At 40.6% G+C, this 23000-nt stretch overlaps 1 protein-coding gene across 9 annotated transcripts in view; it reads right to left on the reverse strand.

Moving 5' to 3' along the window:
- Positions 1-23000, reverse strand: part of LOC128700735 (uncharacterized) — a 100833-nt gene that overhangs the window by 33940 nt on the left and 43893 nt on the right. For 5 of the 9 annotated variants that reach the window (XM_053794101.2, XM_053794102.2, XM_070097136.1 and 2 more), the window contains exons 2-5: positions 15443-15502; positions 15022-15067; positions 8842-12252; positions 1525-3039 (exon numbers count right to left, since the gene is read on the reverse strand). In XM_053794101.2, the coding sequence (XP_053650076.2) occupies positions 1525-3039; positions 8842-12252; positions 15022-15067; positions 15443-15486 (5016 nt within the window). In that variant the 5' untranslated portion in view covers positions 15487-15502. Of the gene's footprint in view, positions 1-1524; positions 3040-8841; positions 12253-15021; positions 15068-15442; positions 15503-18955; positions 19938-23000 lie in introns of those variants that run through there. The other 4 variants (XM_053794105.2, XM_053794104.2, XM_070097137.1 and 1 more) reach the window with 3 other exon arrangements.

Raw genomic sequence — 23000 nt, forward strand, 5'->3', positions numbered from 1 at the left:
ACAGGAGTTGCAGTGTATTATAATAGTAAATTAGTTAATAACAAGGACAACACACACACCATAAAAAAAAAAACACAAAACTTGCAAAAGCTGCAAATTCATAGTAATAGACAAAGTACAGAACGCAGTGAAAAAAATTACCACAATCCAATGTCACAGCTGATTCTTAACTGTAATGCTTTATTTCAAAATTTGTCCAGGGAAATTACAAAATATTCAATGGAAATATTCATCTCAAAATGCAATACCAATCAAAATATAGTGCTGTTACTGTCAATACATAAACAGCAAGTGCAGCATTTTTTTTTTAACACACCAACCGTATCCCACCAAGGCAGGGTGACCTAAAATGAAAAACTCAAGTTTTTCTTTTAAATAGAAAAACTAAAGTTTTCTTTTTAAATTTAGTAATTCATACAGGAGAAGGGGTTACTAGCCCCTTGCTCTTAGCATTTTAGTCACTTCTTATGACACACATGGCATACGGAGGACAAATTCTGTCCCACTTCCCTATGGAGATTAGAGGAAATAAAGAACAAGAACTATTAAGAAAATAGAAGAAAACCCAGATAGGTATGTAAATACATGCATGTACATACATACATGTACATAGATGTGTAGTATGACCTAAGTGCAAGCAGAAGTAGCAAGATATACCTGGTATCCCATGTGTTTATGAGACAGAAAAAGACACCAGCAATCCTACCATCATGTAAAACAATTACAGGTTTCCATTTTACACATATTTGGCAGGACAGTAGTACCTCCCTGTGTGGTTGCTGTCTTCCAACCTACTACTTAGATGAGTGTGATGTTACTGGACAATTCTTTTAATAATCTTCACTTACATTACTGTATATACAGTGGACCCCCGGTTAACGATATTTTTTCACTCCAGAAGTATGTTCAGGTGCCAGTACTGACCGAATTTGTTCCCATAAGGAATATTGTGAAGTAGATTAGTCCATTTCAGACCCCCAAACATACACGTACAAACGCACTTACATAAATACACTTACATAATTGGTCGCATTCGGAGGTGATCGTTATGCGGGGGTCCACTGTATGTTGATAGAATTCTCGACAATTTGTAAAGCAAAAGGATACAAGTGCAACTAATGTAACATTTTATTGTGGTAACGTTTCGTTCTCACATTAGTTGCACTTGTGTCCTTTTACTTTACATTACTGTAGTTTTGTCAGCACTTTAATCTGTCACTGCTATGACACTCGCCATGAGTTCAATCCCTGCCCGTGGTATGGTCCATCACTGCTAGAGCTGCCAATGATGGTGTGAAAGCTAAACACTAACATAATGCAAAAAAAAAACTCCCTTGATCTACTGCACTTGAACAGATGTTTAGTATATGTCAGCGGCAAATAATATATATTTGAGAAACCTACCTAAGCGTGTCCCCACATCACACAATTCTACTCAATATACTGTATTTTACTTCAACTAAATATGGCAACTGATAAAAAATATGGTATTTGCAATATAAATAATTCAAGGATGAATCTTACCTCCTGATTTTGCGGTGAAAGTATCAGGTGCTTGACTTGCTTACTATGCTGCTGTCTTGGTCCAGCATATACGACTCCTGAAGTAGCATGAGATGAAGATGTGGTGGTGGTTGTGACAGTGATGGTGGTTGTTGCTGATGGTGCTTGAACTGTTGCCGTAGTAGTAGTAGTAGTAGTTACTGGAGGTACAAGAGATACTGGAGGAGTAGCAGAAATGTTAGGCCCTGCTAGAGATGTATTATCACTTGCGACACTGGTTTCTCCCATGGAAAGAGGCAAGGATCCAGGAGGAGTCGAGCTTCCGATGCTCTGAGAGACAGTTTTAATGGCAGGTCCACTAAGCCCATTAGGAATTGGTGCCAAACACAGTTGCTGTGGGGTTCCACCTGTACTGGTACATGTGCTCAACTTTAAACGCTCTTGTAAGCTCTGCTTGACCATCACTGGACTTGTAGTGGATGTTGAAACAGATTCACTCTCTCTATCTTTCTTTTTCTTTTTATTTGATTTTGATTTATTTTTATTAGTATCTATAATATTTTGCCCTCTTTGTAAAGTAGCAACATATTCATTCTGAAAGCTAGGTGTTTTACTACCTTCAATACTTTTTGTCACAAATGAACTTGCATTATTAGTTTGACTAGGAACATTATCTGGATGCAAAGCATTTACAATTTGGGAATGGCCTCGTGCCACCACTGGCACATTTTCTGAATTAGTACAAGTTACACTAGTTTGTGGAATGAGACCAGAGTTTGAAACAAATTGTTTGTGGCTAATAATAGCACCAGACATAACATTGTTTGTAGCACTTGAAGACGCAATCACAGCAGAACTCTGAGGCACTTGGCTAGCTTGACTGGGCACCAGTATGCTAAGTGGAGCCGGCGAGGAAAAAGTTGTACCAGTAGACACTATACCCTCAGGTAAACTCATCACACTTCCCACACTAACCACAGTGAGCATAGGCCCACCATCTGCAACAGACACTTGCACTGGAACACCAGGCTGCTCCACACCATTACCGTTTATTGAATGTTGCCCTGACAACAGTGATGTAAGCAAAGGCTGTCCACTGGGTGAGGGAGAATGTTTTTCTGAAGCAGGGAGGTGCAATGCCTGCAACAGATGAGTGTTTTGGGCTACCCTACAGATATCTGCTCCTGTTTGGTTCTTGCTTGTTACCTGTGTTAACTTAGAAGCAGTGTGCTGTAACTGAATGGGTTTAGTTTTTGTAGTGACACTTGGACCATGAACCACAACATTGGAGGAAACTTGTGTTGGGGGAGTTAAGAGCTGGGTGAAGGATGGTAAGGAACACACGGTAGGAAGTGCATTTGGCCCAACCACTCCAGTACCAGTGTTCCCAGCCATGACAGTAGGCATACCACTACTCATCACATTTGCCATACTCCCACTACTGGCTACATTGCATATAGAAGATGTCAATCCAACACTTGCCCCACCAATCACCTGCACCTGTGATTGGCACGAAGGAATCATCAAACCCCCCACCTTGAAATAAACAGAAATACATGGCTTAGAAAGAATAATTAAAGTTTAAAAATATAGAAGGGGAAGGAAAGAAAGAGCAATATACAGAGCATACAAAATAAAAAACAGAGACATATATTCAATACTGCATCTGTGCTATACACACAACAATGGATCCACAAGGATTGGTACTTGCCCAAAAATATTTTTAATTTATTTAAATAAATTGTTAAAAATAATCAAGCAATTTTATATATGTTTGCAGATAAAGCAAACATCCTATGTAAAATAAGTAATAAAAATATCTGTTAATTCCTACAAGAAAACTTGGACAAACTGAGTAAATGGAGTAAGATGATAGAATTTAACACTGATAAGGCACATAAATGATGAAATGCTAAACATTGGTTTATGACATGTTTCAGTCCAGTAGCATGATGTCTGCATAGAAAAATTCACATATTTCAGACAAGCTCCAAACATGTCATACAATGGTTCCCATTGGGTGATAAAAGGAAAAGAGCAAATATAACAACTACACACAATAAGAATGGAAAGCTGCTGGAATGGGATCTAAAATGAGATTCAGTACAATGAAATGCAAGACAGGTGTAAACCATGCCTTTGCTACAGATGACATTTTCCTGACTGGACCTAACAACTTGATAAAACTCTACCAGAAGTATATCATCATCTATATATTAGTGTCTTACTACCATACTTGTAGCAAATACCTGCCATCCAACAGTCAAATTCATTAATAAAAAAAATTCCAAGACAAACTAAACAATGAAAATAAGACACTGAGAGCATAGCTTTTATAATTATTAAAATGTAATCTAAGAGGTAAATACAAACACCTACCACCCTGACTCATTACATCTTGCAGTCTCTCTTTTACACACATTAACACTCACCACCTTCCTCCCTCCCACCTCACTCACATTGTTTCTAATTCAATCACTCTTTTAACTATTCATTGTACAGTCGACCCTCAACTAACGGCAGCATTAAGTAACGGCAATTTCGTCTAACGGTGCTTTTTGCCGTAGAAAAAATGCCTTAACCAACGGCGAAAAACTTAACCAACGACGTCAGTGTGCCATTGTTTACAAGCTGTTGCGGTCAGTTTCCACGTGTGCCTCCCATACATTTTGGATTATTCCACTGTTTCTAGTGCTTGTAACCGCTAAATAAGCCACCATGGGTCCCACGAAAGCTTCTACAGCCAGCCCTTTGGTAAAAGATGTGAGAAACACGATAGAATTCAAGAAAAAGTTTGTAGAAAAATACGAAAGTGGTGGTGGTAGAGGGTGGTAGAGGGTGGTAGTGATGGTGGTAGAGGGTGGTAGTGATGGTGGTAGAGAGTGGTAGTGGTTGTGATGGTGGTAGAGGGTGGTAGTGGTTGTGATGGTGGTAGAGGGTGGTAGTGATGGTGGTAGAGGGTGGTAGTGATGGTGGTAGAGGGAGGTAGTGATGGTGGTAGAGGGTGGTAGTGATGGTGGCAGAGGGTGGTAGTGGTTGTGATGGTGGTAGAAGGTGGTAGTGATGGTGGTAGAGGGTGGTACTGGTTGTGATGGTGGTAGAGGGTGGTAGTGGTTGTGATGGTGGTAGAGGGTAGTACTGGTTGTGATGGTGGTAGAGGGTGGTAGTGATGGTGGTAGAGGGTGGTCCAGTGATTATCAAGCTGGTCCTAGTGGCATTAAAAAACCAAGAAGGGAGGTAACCCCACCAAAGGACTTGGAACCTGAAGTCTTTATGGAAGGGGATTCTCCTTCAAAGCAATAGACAATTTTGAATTTCCCCTGCTGCTGGCACATCACTCATCAACAACTCCACAATAAAGGTAAGTGGCATTTAATTATTGTTTATTTTGCATGTCCCATTCCTTCCCATATAAGGAAATGTATATTTACATAAGAACATAAGAAAGGAGGATCACTGCAGCAGGCCTGTTGGCCCATACTAGGCAGGTCCTTTACAATCCATCCCACTAACAAAATATTTGCCCAACCCAATTTTCAATGCTACCCAAGAAATAAGGTCTGATAACTCTATCCACTCATTTGCAAGTCCCACTCAAATCCAACCCCTCTCACTCATATATTTATTTTTATTTTATTATCACACCGGCCGATTCCCACCAAGGCAGGGTGGCCCGAAAAAGAAAAACTTTCACCATCATTCACTCCATCACTGTCTTGCCAGAAGGGTGCTTTACACTACAGTTTTTAAACTGCAACATTAACACCCCTCCTTCAGAGTGCAGGCACTGTACTTCCCATCTCCAGGACTCAAGTCCGGCCTGCCGGTTTCCCTGAATCCCTTCATAAATGTTACTTTGCTCACACTCCAACAGCACGTCAAGTACTAAAAACCATTTGTCTCCATTCACTCCTATCAAACACGCTCACGCATGCCTGCTGGAAGTCCAAGCCCCTCGCACACAAAACCTCCTTTACCCCCTCCCTCCAACCCTTCCTAGGCCGACCCCTACCCCGCCTTCCTTCCACTACAGACTGATACACTCTTGAAGTCATTCTGTTTCGCTCCATTCTCTCTACATGTCCGAACCACCTCAACAACCCTTCCTCAGCCCTCTGGACAACAGTTTTGGTAATCCCGCACCTCCTCCTAACTTCCAAACTACGAATTCTCTGCATTATATTCACACCACACATTGCCCTCAGACATGACATCTCCACTGCCTCCAGCCTTCTCCTCGCTGCAACATTCATCACCCACGCTTCACACCCATATAAGAGCGTTGGTAAAACTATACTCTCATACATTCCCCTCTTTGCCTCCAAGGACAAAGTTCTTTGTCTCCACAGACTCCTAAGTGCACCACTCACTCTTTTTCCCTCATCAATTCTATGATTCACCTCATCTTTCATAGACCCATCCGCTGACACGTCCACTCCCAAATATCTGAATACGTTCACCTCCTCCATACTCTCTCCCTCCAATCTGATATTCAATCTTTCATCACCTAATCTTTTTGTTATCCTCATAACCTTACTCTTTCCTGTATTCACCTTTAATTTTCTTCTTTTGCACACCCTACCAAATTCATCCACCAATCTCTGCAACTTCTCTTCAGAATCTCCCAAGAGCACAGTGTCATCAGCAAAGAGCAGCTGTGACAACTCCCACTTTGTGTGTGATTCTTTATCTTTTAACTCCACGCCTCTTGCCAAGACCCTCGCATTTACTTCTCTTACAACCCCATCTATAAATATATTAAACAACCACGGTGACATCACACATCCTTGTCTAAGGCCTACTTTTACTGGGAAAAAATTCCCCTCTTTCCTACATACTCTAACTTGAGCCTCACTATCCTCGTAAAAACTCTTCACTGCTTTCAGTAACCTACCTCCTACACCATACACTTGCAACATCTGCCACATTGCCCCCCTATCCACCCTGTCATACGCCTTTTCCAAATCCATAAATGCCACAAAGACCTCTTTAGCCTTATCTAAATACTGTTCACTTATATGTTTCACTGTAAACACCTGGTCCACACACCCCCTACCTTTCCTAAAGCCTCCTTGTTCATCTGCTATCCTATTCTCCGTCTTACTCTTAATTCTTTCAATTATAACTCTACCATACACTTTACCAGGTACACTCAACAGACTTATCCCCCTATAATTTTTGCACTCTCTTTTATCCCCTTTGCCTTTATACAAAGGAACTATGCATGCTCTCTGCCAATCCCTAGGTACCTTACCCTCTTCCATACATTTATTAAATAATTGCACCAACCACTCCAAAACTATATCCCCACCTGCTTTTAACATTTCTATCTTTATCCCATCAATCCCGGCTGCCTTACCCCCTTTCATTTTACCTACTGCCTCACGAACTTCCCCCACACTCACAACTGACTCTTCCTCACTCCTACAAGATGTTATTCCTCCTTGCCCTATACACGAAATCACAGCTTCCCTATCTTCATCAACATTTAACAATTCCTCAAAATATTCCTTCCATCTTCCCAATACCTCTAACTCTCCATTTAATAACTCTCCTCTCCTATTTTTAACTGACAAATCCATTTGTTCTCTAGGCTTTCTTAACTTGTTAATCTCACTCCAAAACTTTTTCTTATTTTCAACAAAATTTGTTGATAACATCTCACCCACTCTCTCATTTGCTCTCTTTTTACATTGCTTCACCACTCTCTTAACTTCTCTCTTTTTCTCCATATACTCTTCCCTCCTTGCATCACTTCTACTTTGTAAAAACTTCTCATATGCTAACTTTTTCTCCCTTACTACTCTCTTTACATCATCATTCCACCAATCGCTCCTCTTCCCTCCTGCACCCACTTTCCTGTAACCACAAACTTCTGCTGAACACTCTAACACTACATTTTTAAACCTACCCCATACCTCTTCGACCCCATTGCCTATGCTCTCATTAGCCCATCTATCCTCCAATAGCTGTTTATATCTTACCCTAACTGCCTCCTCTTTTAGTTTATAAACCTTTACCTCTCTCTTCCCTGATGCTTCTATTCTCCTTGTATCCCATCTACCTTTTACTCTCAGTGTAGCTACAACTAGAAAGTGATCTGATATATCTGTGGCCCCTCTATAAACATGTACATCCTGAAGTCTACTCAACAGTCTTTTATCTACCAATACATAATCCAACAAACTACTGTCATTTCGCCCTACATCATATCGTGTATACTTATATCATATCGTGTATACTCATATATTTATCCAACCTAAATTTGAAACTACCCAAAGTCATAGCCTCCATAACCCAACTAGGTAGACTGTTCCACTTCATCAACTACCCTATTTCCAAACCAATACTTTCCTATGTTCTTTCTAAATCTAAACTCGCCTAATTTAAATCCATTACTGCGGGTTCTCTCTTGGAGAGATATCCTCAAGACCTTATTTATATTCCCTTTATTAATACCCATCTTCCACTTATACACTTCAATCATGTCTCCCCTCATTCTTCGTCTAACAAGTGAATGTAATTTAAGTCTTCAATCTTCCTTCATAAGGAAGATTTTTAATGCTATGTATTAATTTAGTCATTCTACGCTGAATGTTTTCTAACAAATTTATGTCCATTCTGTAATATGGAGACCAGAACTGAGCTGCATAATCTAGGTGAGGCCTTACTAATGATGTATAAAGCTGCAGTATAACCTCTGGGCTTCTGTTGCTTACACTTCTTGATATAAATCCCAATAATCTATTTGCCTTATTACATACGCTTAGGCATTGCTGTCTTGGTTTAACGTTGGTGCTCACCATAACCCCCAAGTCCTTTTCGCAATCTGTATGGCTAAGTTCTACATTATTTAACTTATAAGTGCAAGGGTTATAGACACTCCCGAGCTTCAGAACCTTGCATTAATCTACATTGAACTGCATCTGCCACTTTTCTGACCACTTTTCTGTAATTTTTTTTTTCAGACTTTGGGGTATGTTAGGAACGGATTAATTCTATTTCCATTATTTCTTATGGGGAAAATTAACTCGACCAACGGCAATTTCAACCAACGGCAAGCCCTCTGGAATGGATTAATGCTGTTGATTGAGGGTCCACTGTATTACAGAAATTTAAAAAATGCACTCTAAAGGTTAATGTTCAATAAATATAATCATCCATTAATTTTATGATGGTTTGTGTCTGAAGAAGACCCATTTATATACATTATATAATTCTCACTGGACTTACTTTCCTGCCATCTTATTACTAATGTTATTGCTGATTCTAGCATTAAAATCAGTATCAACTGCATTTACAACATAAACATTTTCAATGTACAGTATACGGTCTTACCTGGGTAGCTGTTTGTGTAGTTGAAAGATGAGCTTTGGTTGGATCTGAACCCAAGATAAATTTGCCACTAGGATCCAACGTGATGCTCATTCCGCTGTGCATACTGGCATTAGTCATTATCCCAGCTGGAGGAGAACTTGTTACCACTGTTCCCGTCACAAGAGAACCACTCATTCCCACTAGCGTATGCTGCTGTGAAGAACCAACTACAATATGGCCAGTGTTTTCACTCGTTGCTGTAAAACTAGTATTGTCAGGGGCAGGTAACGATGGTACTGGGGCTACTACAGGTGCTGATGTTACCATTGCCGACACTGGATTTACCTGTGCTGGAGGTGCAGGAGCTTGCACCCCTTCCATTCCCTCCCCTCCTAAGCCAAGTTCATTGTCATCAAAAAGCATCAAATCACCCACAATTCCAGTTTCTTTCAAAATATCATTTAAATTTATTGAAGTTCCTTTGCCTTTTATTTTTTCATCTTTTGGTTCCTTTTCCTTTTTTTTCTTTTTAGATTTTTTCTTTGTATTTTTATTAGATTCTGTTATAGTCTGGTGATGTGGTCCAGCCTCAGTAGCTGTCACAATGGAGGCAGGAGCCACACTTTCATCTATCACAGTTTGCTTAGTGGTGGTTATCACAGATGGGAGGGAGGAAGGAAGGGAGGAGGCCAGCTGAAGGGGTGCCCCTGGGACAGACACATGGAGCTGCTGCCCACCTCCTGACATTTGTATGTGACCCATGCTCACCACAGGAGCCATATTAGGAGCTACTGATGAGGGAGCAAGTTGCAAGGGGCCTGAAGCTACCTGTGGGGCTAAAGTGCGCATTGTAGCACCTCCAGCTGCTAATAAGCCCTGCAGATTTACAGTCTGACCTGCTGGTACAGCTACTAAAGTGGGTCCATTAGGAGTCTGGATTTGTTGTAACTGCAATGGAGCTTGTGGTGCAACTAACCGAATGATGGGTTGTGGCCCACGTGAACCTTGTGCTGCACCCATCATCCCTGGAGCACCTAAACCTGATGATCCATTTGGTGGGATGACATAAGCTGGCCCTCCCTGACCATTGCCTGGGAAAACTACGGTCTGGTGCTGGCCAGTTTTCGTCCCTGCACTCATCATATGGTGTTGGCCATGCATAGGGACCAACAGAGTCTGACCAGGTGCTCCCCCTGCTCCAGATGGCCCTGATGGTCTTACTAGAAGTACACCATTTGGCTGCTGAATAAGGATGGGCTGTTGAAGACTTGACTGCAGTAATGAGGGATTAATAACAAATCCTCCAAGACCCTGCTGACCAGTCATCATTGTTGGCTGCTGTCCTGCTGCTCCTATTACAATAGGTTGCTGCCCCCCTGGTGTTACAGGACGTGCACCCATGACAGTCTTTCCTGGTGGTGGTGGAGCAGGCTGACCAACAACAGCTGCTTGGGGAGGCTTAGGCAGCAACTGAGGCTGCTTTGGCTGAATAGGCTTGTGTGCAGGTGTTGCCAGAGGTTGCCTTGGTTGAGTTGGTTGAGGTGAAGACACAATTTGAATCAACTGGCCTCCAGAAACAACTTGCTTTACACCAGCTGTAGCTTGTTGAACTCCTGGTTGAGGCAGCACCATGCCATTTGATCCAACAACTTGAGACAATGGTAACTGAGGCACCAGGCTCTGCACCATCCCTACATTTCCCATAACACCTTGCACCATTCCAGCTGGTTGTTGCTGGGGTATTGCAGTAATATTACTGTGTGTCTGTGGTGTTGGTGTTGCAGCAGGAGAGGGAGTAGGTGGAGCAGGGGACCGCATTGCACTAACATTGCTATGAGGAGAAGGTGCTGGAGAACGTGTTGTATAAGATGCAGGACTTGGTACTGCTGGGTGAGGTGATGGTGTAGTTGGATGATATGGGGAGGGGCTCGGTGATGTACGGGGCAATGCTGCTCCAGGAGATTTACTTACTACAGAAAATGGAGAAGCAGTAGGAGTTGGAGGTTGAACTGCTTGATGTAATGTGACTGCATGGGTCTGTTGTTGCTGCTGCTGCTGTTGAACTGCTGGTGTGCTTGGTGTGACATATAATGGTGCAGAAGCTGCACCTAATCCTGATACACCACTGGTTGCCATCTGTGTGGTAGTGGTGATCAACTGACTACTATTGATCACCTGACCACTCTGGATGAGCTGTCCACCCTGAAGCACTTGGCTACCTTGTATAACTTGTCCACCTTGTAATAACTGCCCTCCAGGCAACAGGTGGGGCCCATGAAACACCTGACCTCCCTGTATGACCTGCCCATTATGCAATACTTGTCCACCAGATAACAACTGACCAGTAGGCAAGACTTGCGTGGATCCATGTGTCTGCAGAAGTTGAGTACCTTGAATAAGCTGAGGTGATGCTGAAGTTAAGATTTGTCCTCCTGATGTTATAACTTGGTTGGATCCCCCTACGAGCTGAACACCACCTTGCATAATTTGTGGAGGGGTTTGGGCTGAAGTTTGAGATATGACCTGAGGAGTAGGTTGAGGAGTGCTCTGAAGAACACTTTGACTGCCTTTAGTTGCTGGTGATGGCTGCGGCCTGACAGAAACAGTGCGAGGAGAGGGCTGTACTGAGAGCTGCTGTTGTGACTGTGGTGTTTGTTGAATGGAGGGATGACGAGATGAATTAGCAGTGAGTATTGCTGTGGGTAAACCATGTCCTACATTTCCAGCATTCTGCTGAAGCTGTTGCTGAGGTTGTGGCTGTGGTGCTTGTTGGGATGAAAATGCTAGTAGCTGTTGTAGAGTTGGATGATCATTCTCCCTGCTTCCTTCTCCCCCACTACTGTTTGGGGCTCCAACTACAAGTGGAGCCCCAGATGTCTGAAGGGCTACATTTTGCTGTTGATGAGAATGTTGTTGTTGTTGATGATGATGATGCTGCTGCTGCTGCTGCTGCTGCTGCTGCTGTTGTTGCTGCTGCTGCTGCTGCTGCTGCTGTTGCTGTTGCTGCTGCTGCTGCTGCTGCTGTTGCTGCTGCTGTTGCTGCTGCTGTTGCTGCTGTTGCTGCTGTTGTTGCTGCTGCTGCTGCTGTTGCTGTTGCTGCTGCTGCTGTTGAGGTTGTTGTTGCTGCTGATGCTGTTGTTGCTCTTGCTGTTGTGGCTGCTGCTGTTGTGGTTGGTGATGTTGCTGGTGTGGTGCCCCTTGTGGCCCAGTAGGAAGTGTAGGTGAGGGTAAGACCTGCTGCAACAAATGAGTTGGCACCTGTGAATGGTTGAGGGGATGACTTCCCCCTCGCACTTGACCAAGGAACTGGCCATCGAAAACATGGTTGTCCAGGCAACTGCTAACCAGCCCGGAGTCCGTGGAGGATGTCACATTGTCGAAGCGAGGTGAGTCTAAGCCCTGCCAGAGGAGACCACCATCAGTGGGAAAACTCTGCCGCCAAACAGAAAGTATTCAGTAAGATTAATTAAATCAAAATACAACATCAACATCAGTCAGTAATAAAGTGCCATGGATTACTTATTTCTTACAGATCCAGTTGAAAACCATGTTCATTAAAAATAAAATAAACACACTGACAAATTCAAATAAAAATGTAAGGAAGTTTCAAGATACATTTTGAGTCCAAAACAAAAAAAAAAGTTTTTTAGCACACAATATTATGGAGAATACAAAATTATGTTAGCTGCAAACTATCAACAGTTTATTATTATCTGCATTGTCCCAGACCTTGATTAAAAAATGGGACTTAAAATTAGGGAGAAAACTGCACTAAATTTTATAATTTAACTGGGTAATGAATACTAAACAACTCTAACTAGGATTTTTTTTATGAATACTAAACAACTATAACTAGGATTTTTTTAAAGTGAAATAAGGCAATAAAATATTAAATATGTATGAAAAATTATAAATACAGGGAAAATCCTTGAACTCAACCAAAAATATATATACAGCAGTGTACATGGTACCCTGTATACACTTAAGTGATATCAATCTATATTTTTACTTGTATTGAAGAAGGTATTCCTGCAGTCTTTGTAGAATGCTAAGCTAAGTCTTGCACATACAGTAAATACTTCAGTTACCATCTGCTGCTTCTGCTAAGAAACATCAGTTTTTTTAATAAGGGTTAAAAATGTGGAAAATGTCTTCTCACTGGTTACTACTTTATGTACTTTCATCAAAACAGTATCATTTTAAAGCATTGCTGTATTTATTGTAGTTGTAACAGATTAAATTTAACTAACTGATGTTTATCTATCCTATCCTAAAATCGAATACATGTATGTAGAATCTGAAAGGGTAACATTGTACAAAACCAACAATGTGACTTAGGAGGACAGGGTGTTTGTAAGAGTTCTTTGCTTTATGAAGTAGGTACATTCCAGGCCAATGGAAGCTCAATCAAGACATCAACACTTACTACCAAATAAGAATCTTCAACAACACATTCTGCAAACCATTTATCACATAAGGCAAATATATACAGTAAATCCTTGCCTTTCCCACTCCCACATACTGCGATTTCATCACATCATAAATCAAATTTTGTGACCTGCCCTCAGCTTTCAGAATAAGTCTCACCACCTTTCACACTTAAACAGGTGGGAGATTTCCCCTCCCATGAGCCTCGGGCCTCCTTTCTTTTTTCACTAGACCTAGCAAAACTCTGTGGTATTTACATCTGACCCCCCTCCTCCCACCTAAGCCCCCACCGGTTGCCTCATGGATACGTACCATATCATTATTCACTCCTAACACTGTCATTCTATTTCCAATATTGTCATCACCCTGTCTCATGTCTGGATGTTAATCATGGTATCAAAACAAAACAGTGGTGATCCTGAAGATGCCAAGACATTCAAGCATGAAACTATGCCTTTAGTGAAGAAAATTGAGGAAACTGAAATGCTCAAAGGTGGTGCAAATGTGACTTGCTGAAAAAATGGACGAGATCATTACAGCTAAATAAAGCTAGAAAACTGCTGAATGAGTGGATTCAACAGAAAACAAAGGAAAGTGTCCCATCTGGTTATGTTTTTAATCAAAGTGAAAGCCCTGTTATATTATAATACAAATGGTCACATAATATAAATTTTGTTCAATTGTGAGAGTGCCTGTGTTGATCACATGGTTAAGGAATTTTCCTCAATTATTTCTGAGGGTGGCTATACATCTGAGCTAGTGCTAATTAAACAAATTTTTTCTACAAGATGCCTTCTAAAGACCATACAGTAAAACAGCAAACAGGAGAAAAGTGCACACAGATTCAAGACGCTGGAAGATTGTTTCAAGCTTGCTTCCGTGAGCTAACACAGCTGGTGAATTTAAGTGTAGGCTCATGCTTATTCATTGCTCCAAAAAGCCCTGTGCTCACTTTGCCTAAAAATGATAAAGAAACATATCCATGTGAATTGTTGATGGTGTTCAATTCCCAGATAGAAGAGAGTAAGACAATAAAAGATGAAGAACAACCTGCAGTTCAACCAATAATGTAGCAACAGTTACATGGACAGTATCGTGATGTTGCTAAAGTTGTAAATTTTTTCACCAAAGAGTACCCTGGCACATGTACAGACACTGCACTGAAATTGCTTCTGAACCAAACAATGATGCCTTATTGTCAGCTGCATGAAATACTGCAGGGTACAACAGACTACACCAAACCCCGAGGATTCCGGTAAATTACAGCTCTGCATCAACTTCAGCCATCCACCTAAGCCCACTGAACTCCAGCCATCCACTTAAGACCAAGATCCTCTACCATCCACCTTAGCCTAGTAGGGCTACAGCAACCCTCTCCACTAATGTCAAGTCCATCATGAATCAACATACAAAATTTAGGGTAACATTCACAGCGCATGATTTTGTTGGGTTATCCTATGCTGAATCCTCTTAATTCAACTTTCTGTAATGTATATAGTTTCCACTTGAATGTAACTGATGATACCACATGAAAACTTATTACTGTATTAACACAGGATATTAACTGTTTTAACATAAGATATTTTTCTACAGATCACTGATAATCTGAATCATTTGGACTCCACAGACCACAAGTTAGGATCCTTTGCCATAAGTTGTGAAATGAGTAGTAATAAAAAGGAATGACTTTCACTTATAATAGATTCAAAAGATACAAAAGAAAATCACAAGTTTATACAGTAAAAATATAAACCAAAAAGCAAGGCAACTTACCGAGCTGGGAAAATTTTCTAAGAAAGTTTCTAGTAAATGGGGATCTCTGTAAGAAAAAATTAACAAGATTAGTAATACAATAAAAATAATTATTTCGAATGAAAGCAACAAAACAAGCTTACATGTCTTATCAGAGGTACAGTATTCTAATACAAGTGCAACTCAAGAGAAGATAAGCTTCCAGCTACACAACCTATGTTCTCCTGCTTAGCTAATTATCTCTACTTACTGAGGTCTTAAGCACTTTCACACCATATCCCATTTCAGATTAAAAAGTATGGAAAATTTTCAGAAAACTGCAATTAACACTTTAAAATATAAATACACTAAAAAATACATATATAAATTGTTCAATTATGGCTATTGACTTATAAATGTTATTTAGCAGTAATACTCTCACATTACAGTTGAGAAAACTTACCCTATTACGTCAAGCAGTCTCTGTTTCTGGCCATCATCGTCCATTGCAAGCTAAACATGACTGAAAAAAAAAGATTTATCTATGAAACGTCAGGAAAAGTAAACTAATATCTAATATCCATAAGAAACCTGAACAAGATAAACTTGAACACACACATTGTGTACATTTAAACTAGTGCCCTGGCTACACTGACACAAGCGATACATACTTACTCACCAGTGACTCGTAAAAATCCATGAATTATCTAGTATGGTACAGTATATTCATGGAACCATTAATAGAAACTTACTTGAGTAAGAAGAAAGCCAAAGTCACTGAAAATCCAAGTTTCAAAATTTACATGACCAAGTCACAGAATTTACGAGAGTGAGAGAGATGGATGGGCTGACTTTATAAATGGTTCAAAGTAATGAGAACAAAGTAGAAATGGAGGAAAATGCTAAACTCATGAGGGGCATACAGCAGGTGGGAAATGTTAGGCAATCAGGTTTGATCCAGAGAAGGGTAGCTCCAATTCTTTCAATCAATCAAGAACTTTCACCAGCATCAAGATACCCCCATGGAAGGGACACAATAACTATACCATATTGCCAAAATAGTTTTTCTATTTTCTTTCTAAATGTGAATTTGTTCAATGTGAATTCATTTTTTTCAAGTTCTGTCTTAATTTATAAATTTTCATACCTTTTAAATATATCGTATATTTATTCCGTTCATACACTTCAATCATATCCCCAACCTTAATCTTTATCTTTCTATAGAGTTTAAGCTAAGTGCTTATATTCTATCTTTATGGGTGCCTGGACAGGCACCTAAAGTCAGTACCTGACCAGCTCGGGCTGTGGTTCGTATGTCAGTTTGCATGTGGCCAGCAGTAACAGCCAGGTTGATCAGACCCTGATCCACCACAAGGCCTGATCTCAGACCAGGCCGCGAGGCGTTGACCCCCGAAACGCTCTCCTGATATACTCCAGGAAAGATTCCAGAAACAGAGGATTACATTTGTCATTCTTCTTTGCATGTTTTCAGTGCATTTATATTCATTCTGTAATATCCCGACCAGAGCTGTGTAATGTAATCTAAATAAGGTCTCACCGAGGAAAGAGTACAATACTGTACATTTAACCTAGAAATTGTTACTTATATACTCACTTTCTCAGCTGAGCTGATGACACAAAGATAAAGGCCCAGTGTTCTTAGATCATTAGTATCAGACATTCTTGTGAAGCAGCTATAAAAAAGTGACAATAATATTGCATGAATAGTTGCACTGTCATTTGTGAAATAATGTACAAAGATCCTGAGTATACTTTCAGTATAAAAAATATTAAAATTGATAGTGCCAGGGGTTTAACTAAAGCCTTCAAACTCCATGTACTGACCCAGGAAAGATGTTGTTGTACAAGGAAATTATGTATTAAAACTAGAAACAAAAATACATACAAAGAACTCACAGTGAAATCAGTGAGACAACAAAATTATCTAAGTTTTAAAAAATACATGCAAACAAAACAGATACAGTAGAAGGCATCACATTCAAGATGCTATATGCTATTGCAAATCAAACCTGTACCTTTAGCAGTGCAGGGAAAGAAAAAACCTACCTTGAGAGGTGCAGGCAGAGAAAAAAACAATACTGAAGGGTACAGGGGAGGATGGAGCCTACCTTGAAGGGTTCAGGAGAAGAGGGATCTTACCCTGAGAGGAGCAGGGACAGAAGAGCCCTTGAAACTGGTCACAGGTATGTTACCTATATATAATGCAAAACAATTGCAGTGGACCCCTGACATTCGATGGCATCGACATTCGATAAATCTGACATTCGATGCATTTTAACGCAAAAATTTCGCCTCGACATTTGATGGAAAACCGGACATTCAATACGATTCGTACGAGACGTGTCCACTTGTGGCCTGAACTGCCCCGTGTGTGCCAGTGTTTACAAGCCAGCCAGTATGCGCGCATCTAAGGATACATTCGGTACATTCCATATTATCCATATTATCACTGTTTTTGGTGCTTGTTTCTGCAAAATAAGTCACCATGGGCTCCAAGAACGCTTCTAGTGCCAACCCTGTGGTAAAAAGGGTGAGAATTAGTATGGAAATTAAGAAAGATTTTGAAGGGTTTGGGGCTAACCCTGAGAAGCCTATGCCAGTTGTGGACTCCATTGTGCCCACTTCAAAAATTAAGGAAATGTGTGCAATGTGGGTTGAACTGCAAACCTTTATGGATGAAAATCACCCTAACACATCTATTGCAAGCCGTGCTGGTGACTATTACAATGACAATGTTATGGCCCATTTTAGACAAATCTTAAAGGAATGGCAACAGAGGTCCAGTGACTCTCAAGCTGGTCCTAGTGGCATTAAAAGAAGAAGGGAAGTAACCCCGGAAAAGGACTTGCTACCTCAAGTCCTAATGGAAGGGGATTCCCCTTCTAAACAATAACAACTTCGACACTTTCCCCCCCTCCCATCCCATCAATCATCACCAGATCTTCATTAAAGGTAAGTGTCAATTATTCTATTGTTATTATTCTATTGTTATTGTTGTTATTGTGATTATTCTATTGCATTAAACTTTATATTTCATGTGGTAAATTTTTTTTTTTCATACTTTTGGGTGTCTTGCACAGATTAATTTGATTTCCATTATTTATGGGGAAAATTAATTCGACTCGATATTTTCGACATTCGAAAGCTCTCAGGAACAGATTAGTATCGAATGTCGAGGGTCCACTGTAACTTGCTACAATAAGTGCACTATTGCCTTGGCTTCAGATGCAGGTTAGTTATTTCGTTACAACACCTATACAGATGATTCTGCTTTAGATTATTGTTAACAAGTATTCAAGAGTTTGTCGCATCCTGATCATAAAGGTCTAAATAACTTAGCTAATAACCGCCTTGATTTTCTTTCCCTTTGATTACCAGGAGTTTACCTGGAGAGAGTTCCGGGGGTCAACGCCCCCGCGGCCTGGTTTGTGACCAGGCCTCCTGGTGGATCAGAGCCTGATCAACCAGGCTGTTACTGCTGGCTGCACGCAAACCAACGTACGAGCCACAGCCCCACTGGTCAGGTACCGACTTTAGGTGCTTGTCCAGTGCCAGCTTGAAGACAGCCAGGGGTCTATTGGTAATCCCCCTTATGTATGCTGGGAGGCAGTTGAACAGTCTCAGGCCCCTGGCACTTATTGTGTTGTCTCTTAACGTGCTAGTGACACTCCTGCTTTTCATTGGGGGATGTTAGGACTTACATTCGCCCTCTTTGCACTGCAACTAGAAATGGAAATAAGTCACTGACTTTTTAGGGTTACCCTTGGTAATTTACAGTGTGTATGATACTTGTACTTAGGTGTACCTGTGCCTAAATAAACTCATTTACTTAACAGTCCTGAACCCGTAAACAGCTCATGATTGTTATGTCCTTTGAGTCATAGATACACTGAACTGTGGCTCAAAGATTTTCGTGTGTAACTAATAAATCAATCACCCACGCCATAAGACTAACCAGAATATATAAAAAAAAAGCGTAGTGTTGCGGAATAAAAGACTATCAATACTAGTTGTAAAGCCCACAGCCTCCCTGGCGGGAAGCTGGTTGGCGTACTCTTGTTTACCACAGCCACTGCTGGGTTATTTCTTTTATCAAGTTGAAAGACTATCGGTGCATGAGGATCATTAAGACTGATATTCACCTTCACACTAACGTCACTAATATTTTAAAACATAATACAGGAATTAAAGTAAATTCTCTGCATTATAAGGATTAAAGTAAACTCTGCATTGTAGGGATTAAAGTAAACTCTCTGCATTATAGGGATTAAAGTAAACTCTCTGCATTATAGGGATTAAAGTAAACTCTCTGCATTATAGGGATTAAAGTAAACTCTCTGCATTATAGGGATTAAAGTAAACTCTCTGCATTATAGGGATTAAAGTAAACTCTCTGCATTATAGGGATTAAAGTAAACTCTCTGCATTATAGGGATTAAAGTAAATTCTCTGCATTATAGGGATTAAAGTAAACTCTCTGCATTATAGGGATTAAAGTAAATTCTCTGCATTATAGGGATTAAAGTAAACTCTGCATTGTAGGGATTAAAGTAAACTCTCTGCATTATAGCGATTAAAGTAAACTCTTTGCACACACACACACACACACACACACACACACACACACACACACACACACACACACACACACACACACACACACACACACACACACACACACAGGAGCTGTGACTCGACCCCTGCAACCACAAATAGGTGAGTACACACACACACACACACACACACACAGTATAACACCAGGCACATCTGAAGCGCACATCAACCAAATAACTGCTGCAGCATATGGGCGCCTAGCAAACCTCAGAACAGCATTCCGACATCTTAATAAGGAATCGTTCACCCTGTACACCGTGTACGTTAGGCCCATATTGGAGTATGCGGCACCAGTTTGGAACCCACACCTAGCCAAGCACGTAAAGAAACTAGAGAAAGTGCAAAGGTTTGCAACAAGACTAGTCCCAGAGCTAAGAGGTATGTCCTACGAGGAGAGGTTAAGGGAAATCAACCTGACGACACTGGAGGACAGGAGAGATAGGGGGGACATGATAACGACATACAAAATACTGAGAGGAATTGACAAGGTGGACAAAGACAGGATGTTCCAGAGATTGGACACAGTAACAAGGGGACACAGTTGGAAGTTGAAGACACAGATGAATCACAGGGATGTTAGGAAGTATTTCTTCAGCCACAGAGTAGTCAGTAAGTGGAATAGTTTGGGAAGCGATGTAGTGGAGGCAGGATCCATAAATAGCTTTAAGCAGAGGTATGATAAAGCTCACGGTTCAGGGAGAGTGACCTAGTAGCGATCAGTGAAGAGGCGGGGCCAGGAGCTCGGACTCGACCCCCGCAACCTCAACTAGGTGAGTACAACTAGGTGAGTACACATACACATATATATATCATACATATACCACATATTATATATCACACATATATCATAAATCATACATGAAATATTAGAGGCGATAAAAAAAATATAAACTCGAGCAGACAATGGGGACTGAACTCTACAATAGATTATTATATTCATGCGGAGACCTAAACCTGTTGGGGCCATACAGTGCCTGAGGAATGAGAGGCAAACAGGTTCAATCCAAGGAATGGATGGATAAGTTCAAATCCTTGGATCAAGAGCTCCTCACCAACATCAGAGACCCCTTCCCCTTAGGTGCGGTAAGGGTTTTCCAGTATGTACTTGGGGAATGCGAGGTAATAAGCTTCAAACCATGATAGGGACAGCTCCAGTTCCCTGGGTCAAGAGCCCTTGTCCCTTAATTGAGAATTTCAAGCATATACCAACTTCAGTACTGACGGTATGTTTCCATCTCTCAAGATTTTATATTAATGATATACAATGCCGACAAGTAGATGAGTAAAACACACGTTCGATATCTTAATTGCCACGAGCTGAACACACGCCAAAACTGAGGGACTCGCCACCTCATATCTACATCTTGTGTTGTCTTCTCTGGAGTTTAGAAGCCTGGTGAGCGGCCGAAATGTTTCGCCAATAGATACCAAACTGTTGCATGTGAGTTACTCATCCTCTCACCACATAATTTTTATTTTCTAAAACAAGCGCAAACCAGCAGGGGTCGTACATCGCTCTCTGGTCAGAGTTGTTATATTTGAAAACAAGCGCTAATCTGACCAGAGTTGCTTCTTTAATGTGTTGATGCATAACAAATACATTCATCATGTTGAGGAATTTGTATGATACTTTGTTACCATTCCAGCCTATGTCACCAGCCTGTCATCAACTCTGGTTGTAATGGATGGTAGAATTGTAACATGCTGGTTTTTACATATATTTTTTATGGTCTATATATTATACAATATTCAGCAGTTACTCTTCATCAAATTCTTCTCTCACCTATGAATTATTATTATTATTATTATTATTATTATTATTATTATTATTATTATTATTATTATTATTATTATTATTATTATTATTATTATTATTATTATTATTATTGCTACTGTTTTCCATTTGAGTGGATACCTCAACACTAGTATTAGTGTCTCCGCAGGCCGGCAGAGCCAGGTAGGCAAACTATACACGACGTGATGGTCTCTACTGGGCCATTATTAAGTAAATAATTAGACCAGTATAAAGTTGTAAACTGACATTACATTTATTAGAAAGTGCTAAACCCACAGGGGGTCATACAGCGATTGGGTAATCGGGGCAATGAGGTCCGATCCAAGGACGGGAACAAGTTGAATTCCTTGGATTACGAGCCCTTCACTGGCATCAAGGAGCCTCTTAAGAGAGTTTATTCATCAGCTTGTAATAGAATACACGAGCCTGTAGTATTTTTTTTAACTGAATGTTCAATAAGGCTGTGGTGTCAGTAGATTGCAATACAGTAGTACATTATACCAACATTATGTAAGACACAAAATACCAGTTATGGTATTTTATTGCGAAGACGTTCCGTCCAGCAGGAACTTCATCAACTGATAAAACACTGGTAGACAATCAATGTCATAAGTAGCTGTCACACTACACTGTACAGCATCTTCATTTTATCCCCTGCGTAGAATCGGCTTTCAGCGTTAATTATCCAGGTCATTTCACTGCTTGGCCACTGAAGTTGAAGAAATGTTTCCAGCTATCCCCGAGTTTGCTTTTCATCCATGACATCTTGGTCTAGTTCCTTCTCTGGTAAAATGCCTATACTCATCTACCCTGTCGCAGCCGTGGAGTACTTTGCCTATTGCAAATAACTCAACCACTCTAACTTGCTGTAATTTAACCATATATTGCTAAATATGATTTAATATAAAAAATAACTCGCAAGAACATATTAAGTGCACTCTCTCCGCGATTAAATTCACGATAGTTTAATCTCGTTACCATTGTTCACATGTAAATAAATTAATAAATAGTTCATGAACACTAACATACGCCAGGGGCCAGTCTCTGGACCCATTATGTGCCACTGTAATGTTTTCACTACCACCTGCTTATCGCGGTCCATAATACAACTATCAAACTAAACTATTTTATAAGTAGTGAGCAAAACCATTCATCTTTTAGAAACTAGCTCTCGTAATCTTTCTTATGAAGTAATTTCCTTCAACCCTGAGTGCTAGTCTGGATGGCCAGCGGCATCAACAGCAGCAGCGCAAATAACAGCAAAAGCAGCACCAACAGTTTTAAAAATAACAGCAGCAGCTTCAACAACAGCAATAGTAACAGGAAGACAAATCTTGTGTTGATGAGGTAGCAGCAGTAGGGCAAGCGGGGTGAGTCAAGGGTGGAGGGGTGAAGGGGTAAGGGGAGGGCAAGCGGGGTGAGTCAAGGGTGTGAAGGGGTAAGGGGATAACAGCAACATGAACTGCAATAATATCAGCATCAATGGTTACAGTAATAGCAACAACAGCAGCAGCAGCACACAGGGTATAATAGCCAGGGAGAATGGGAGGACAGTAATTGAATGAGTGAGTTGGTACAACAAAGACAGTCA

The sequence above is a fragment of the Cherax quadricarinatus genome, chromosome 56 (assembly GCF_038502225.1).
Source record: "Cherax quadricarinatus isolate ZL_2023a chromosome 56, ASM3850222v1, whole genome shotgun sequence".
NCBI lineage: Eukaryota > Metazoa > Arthropoda > Malacostraca > Decapoda > Parastacidae > Cherax > Cherax quadricarinatus.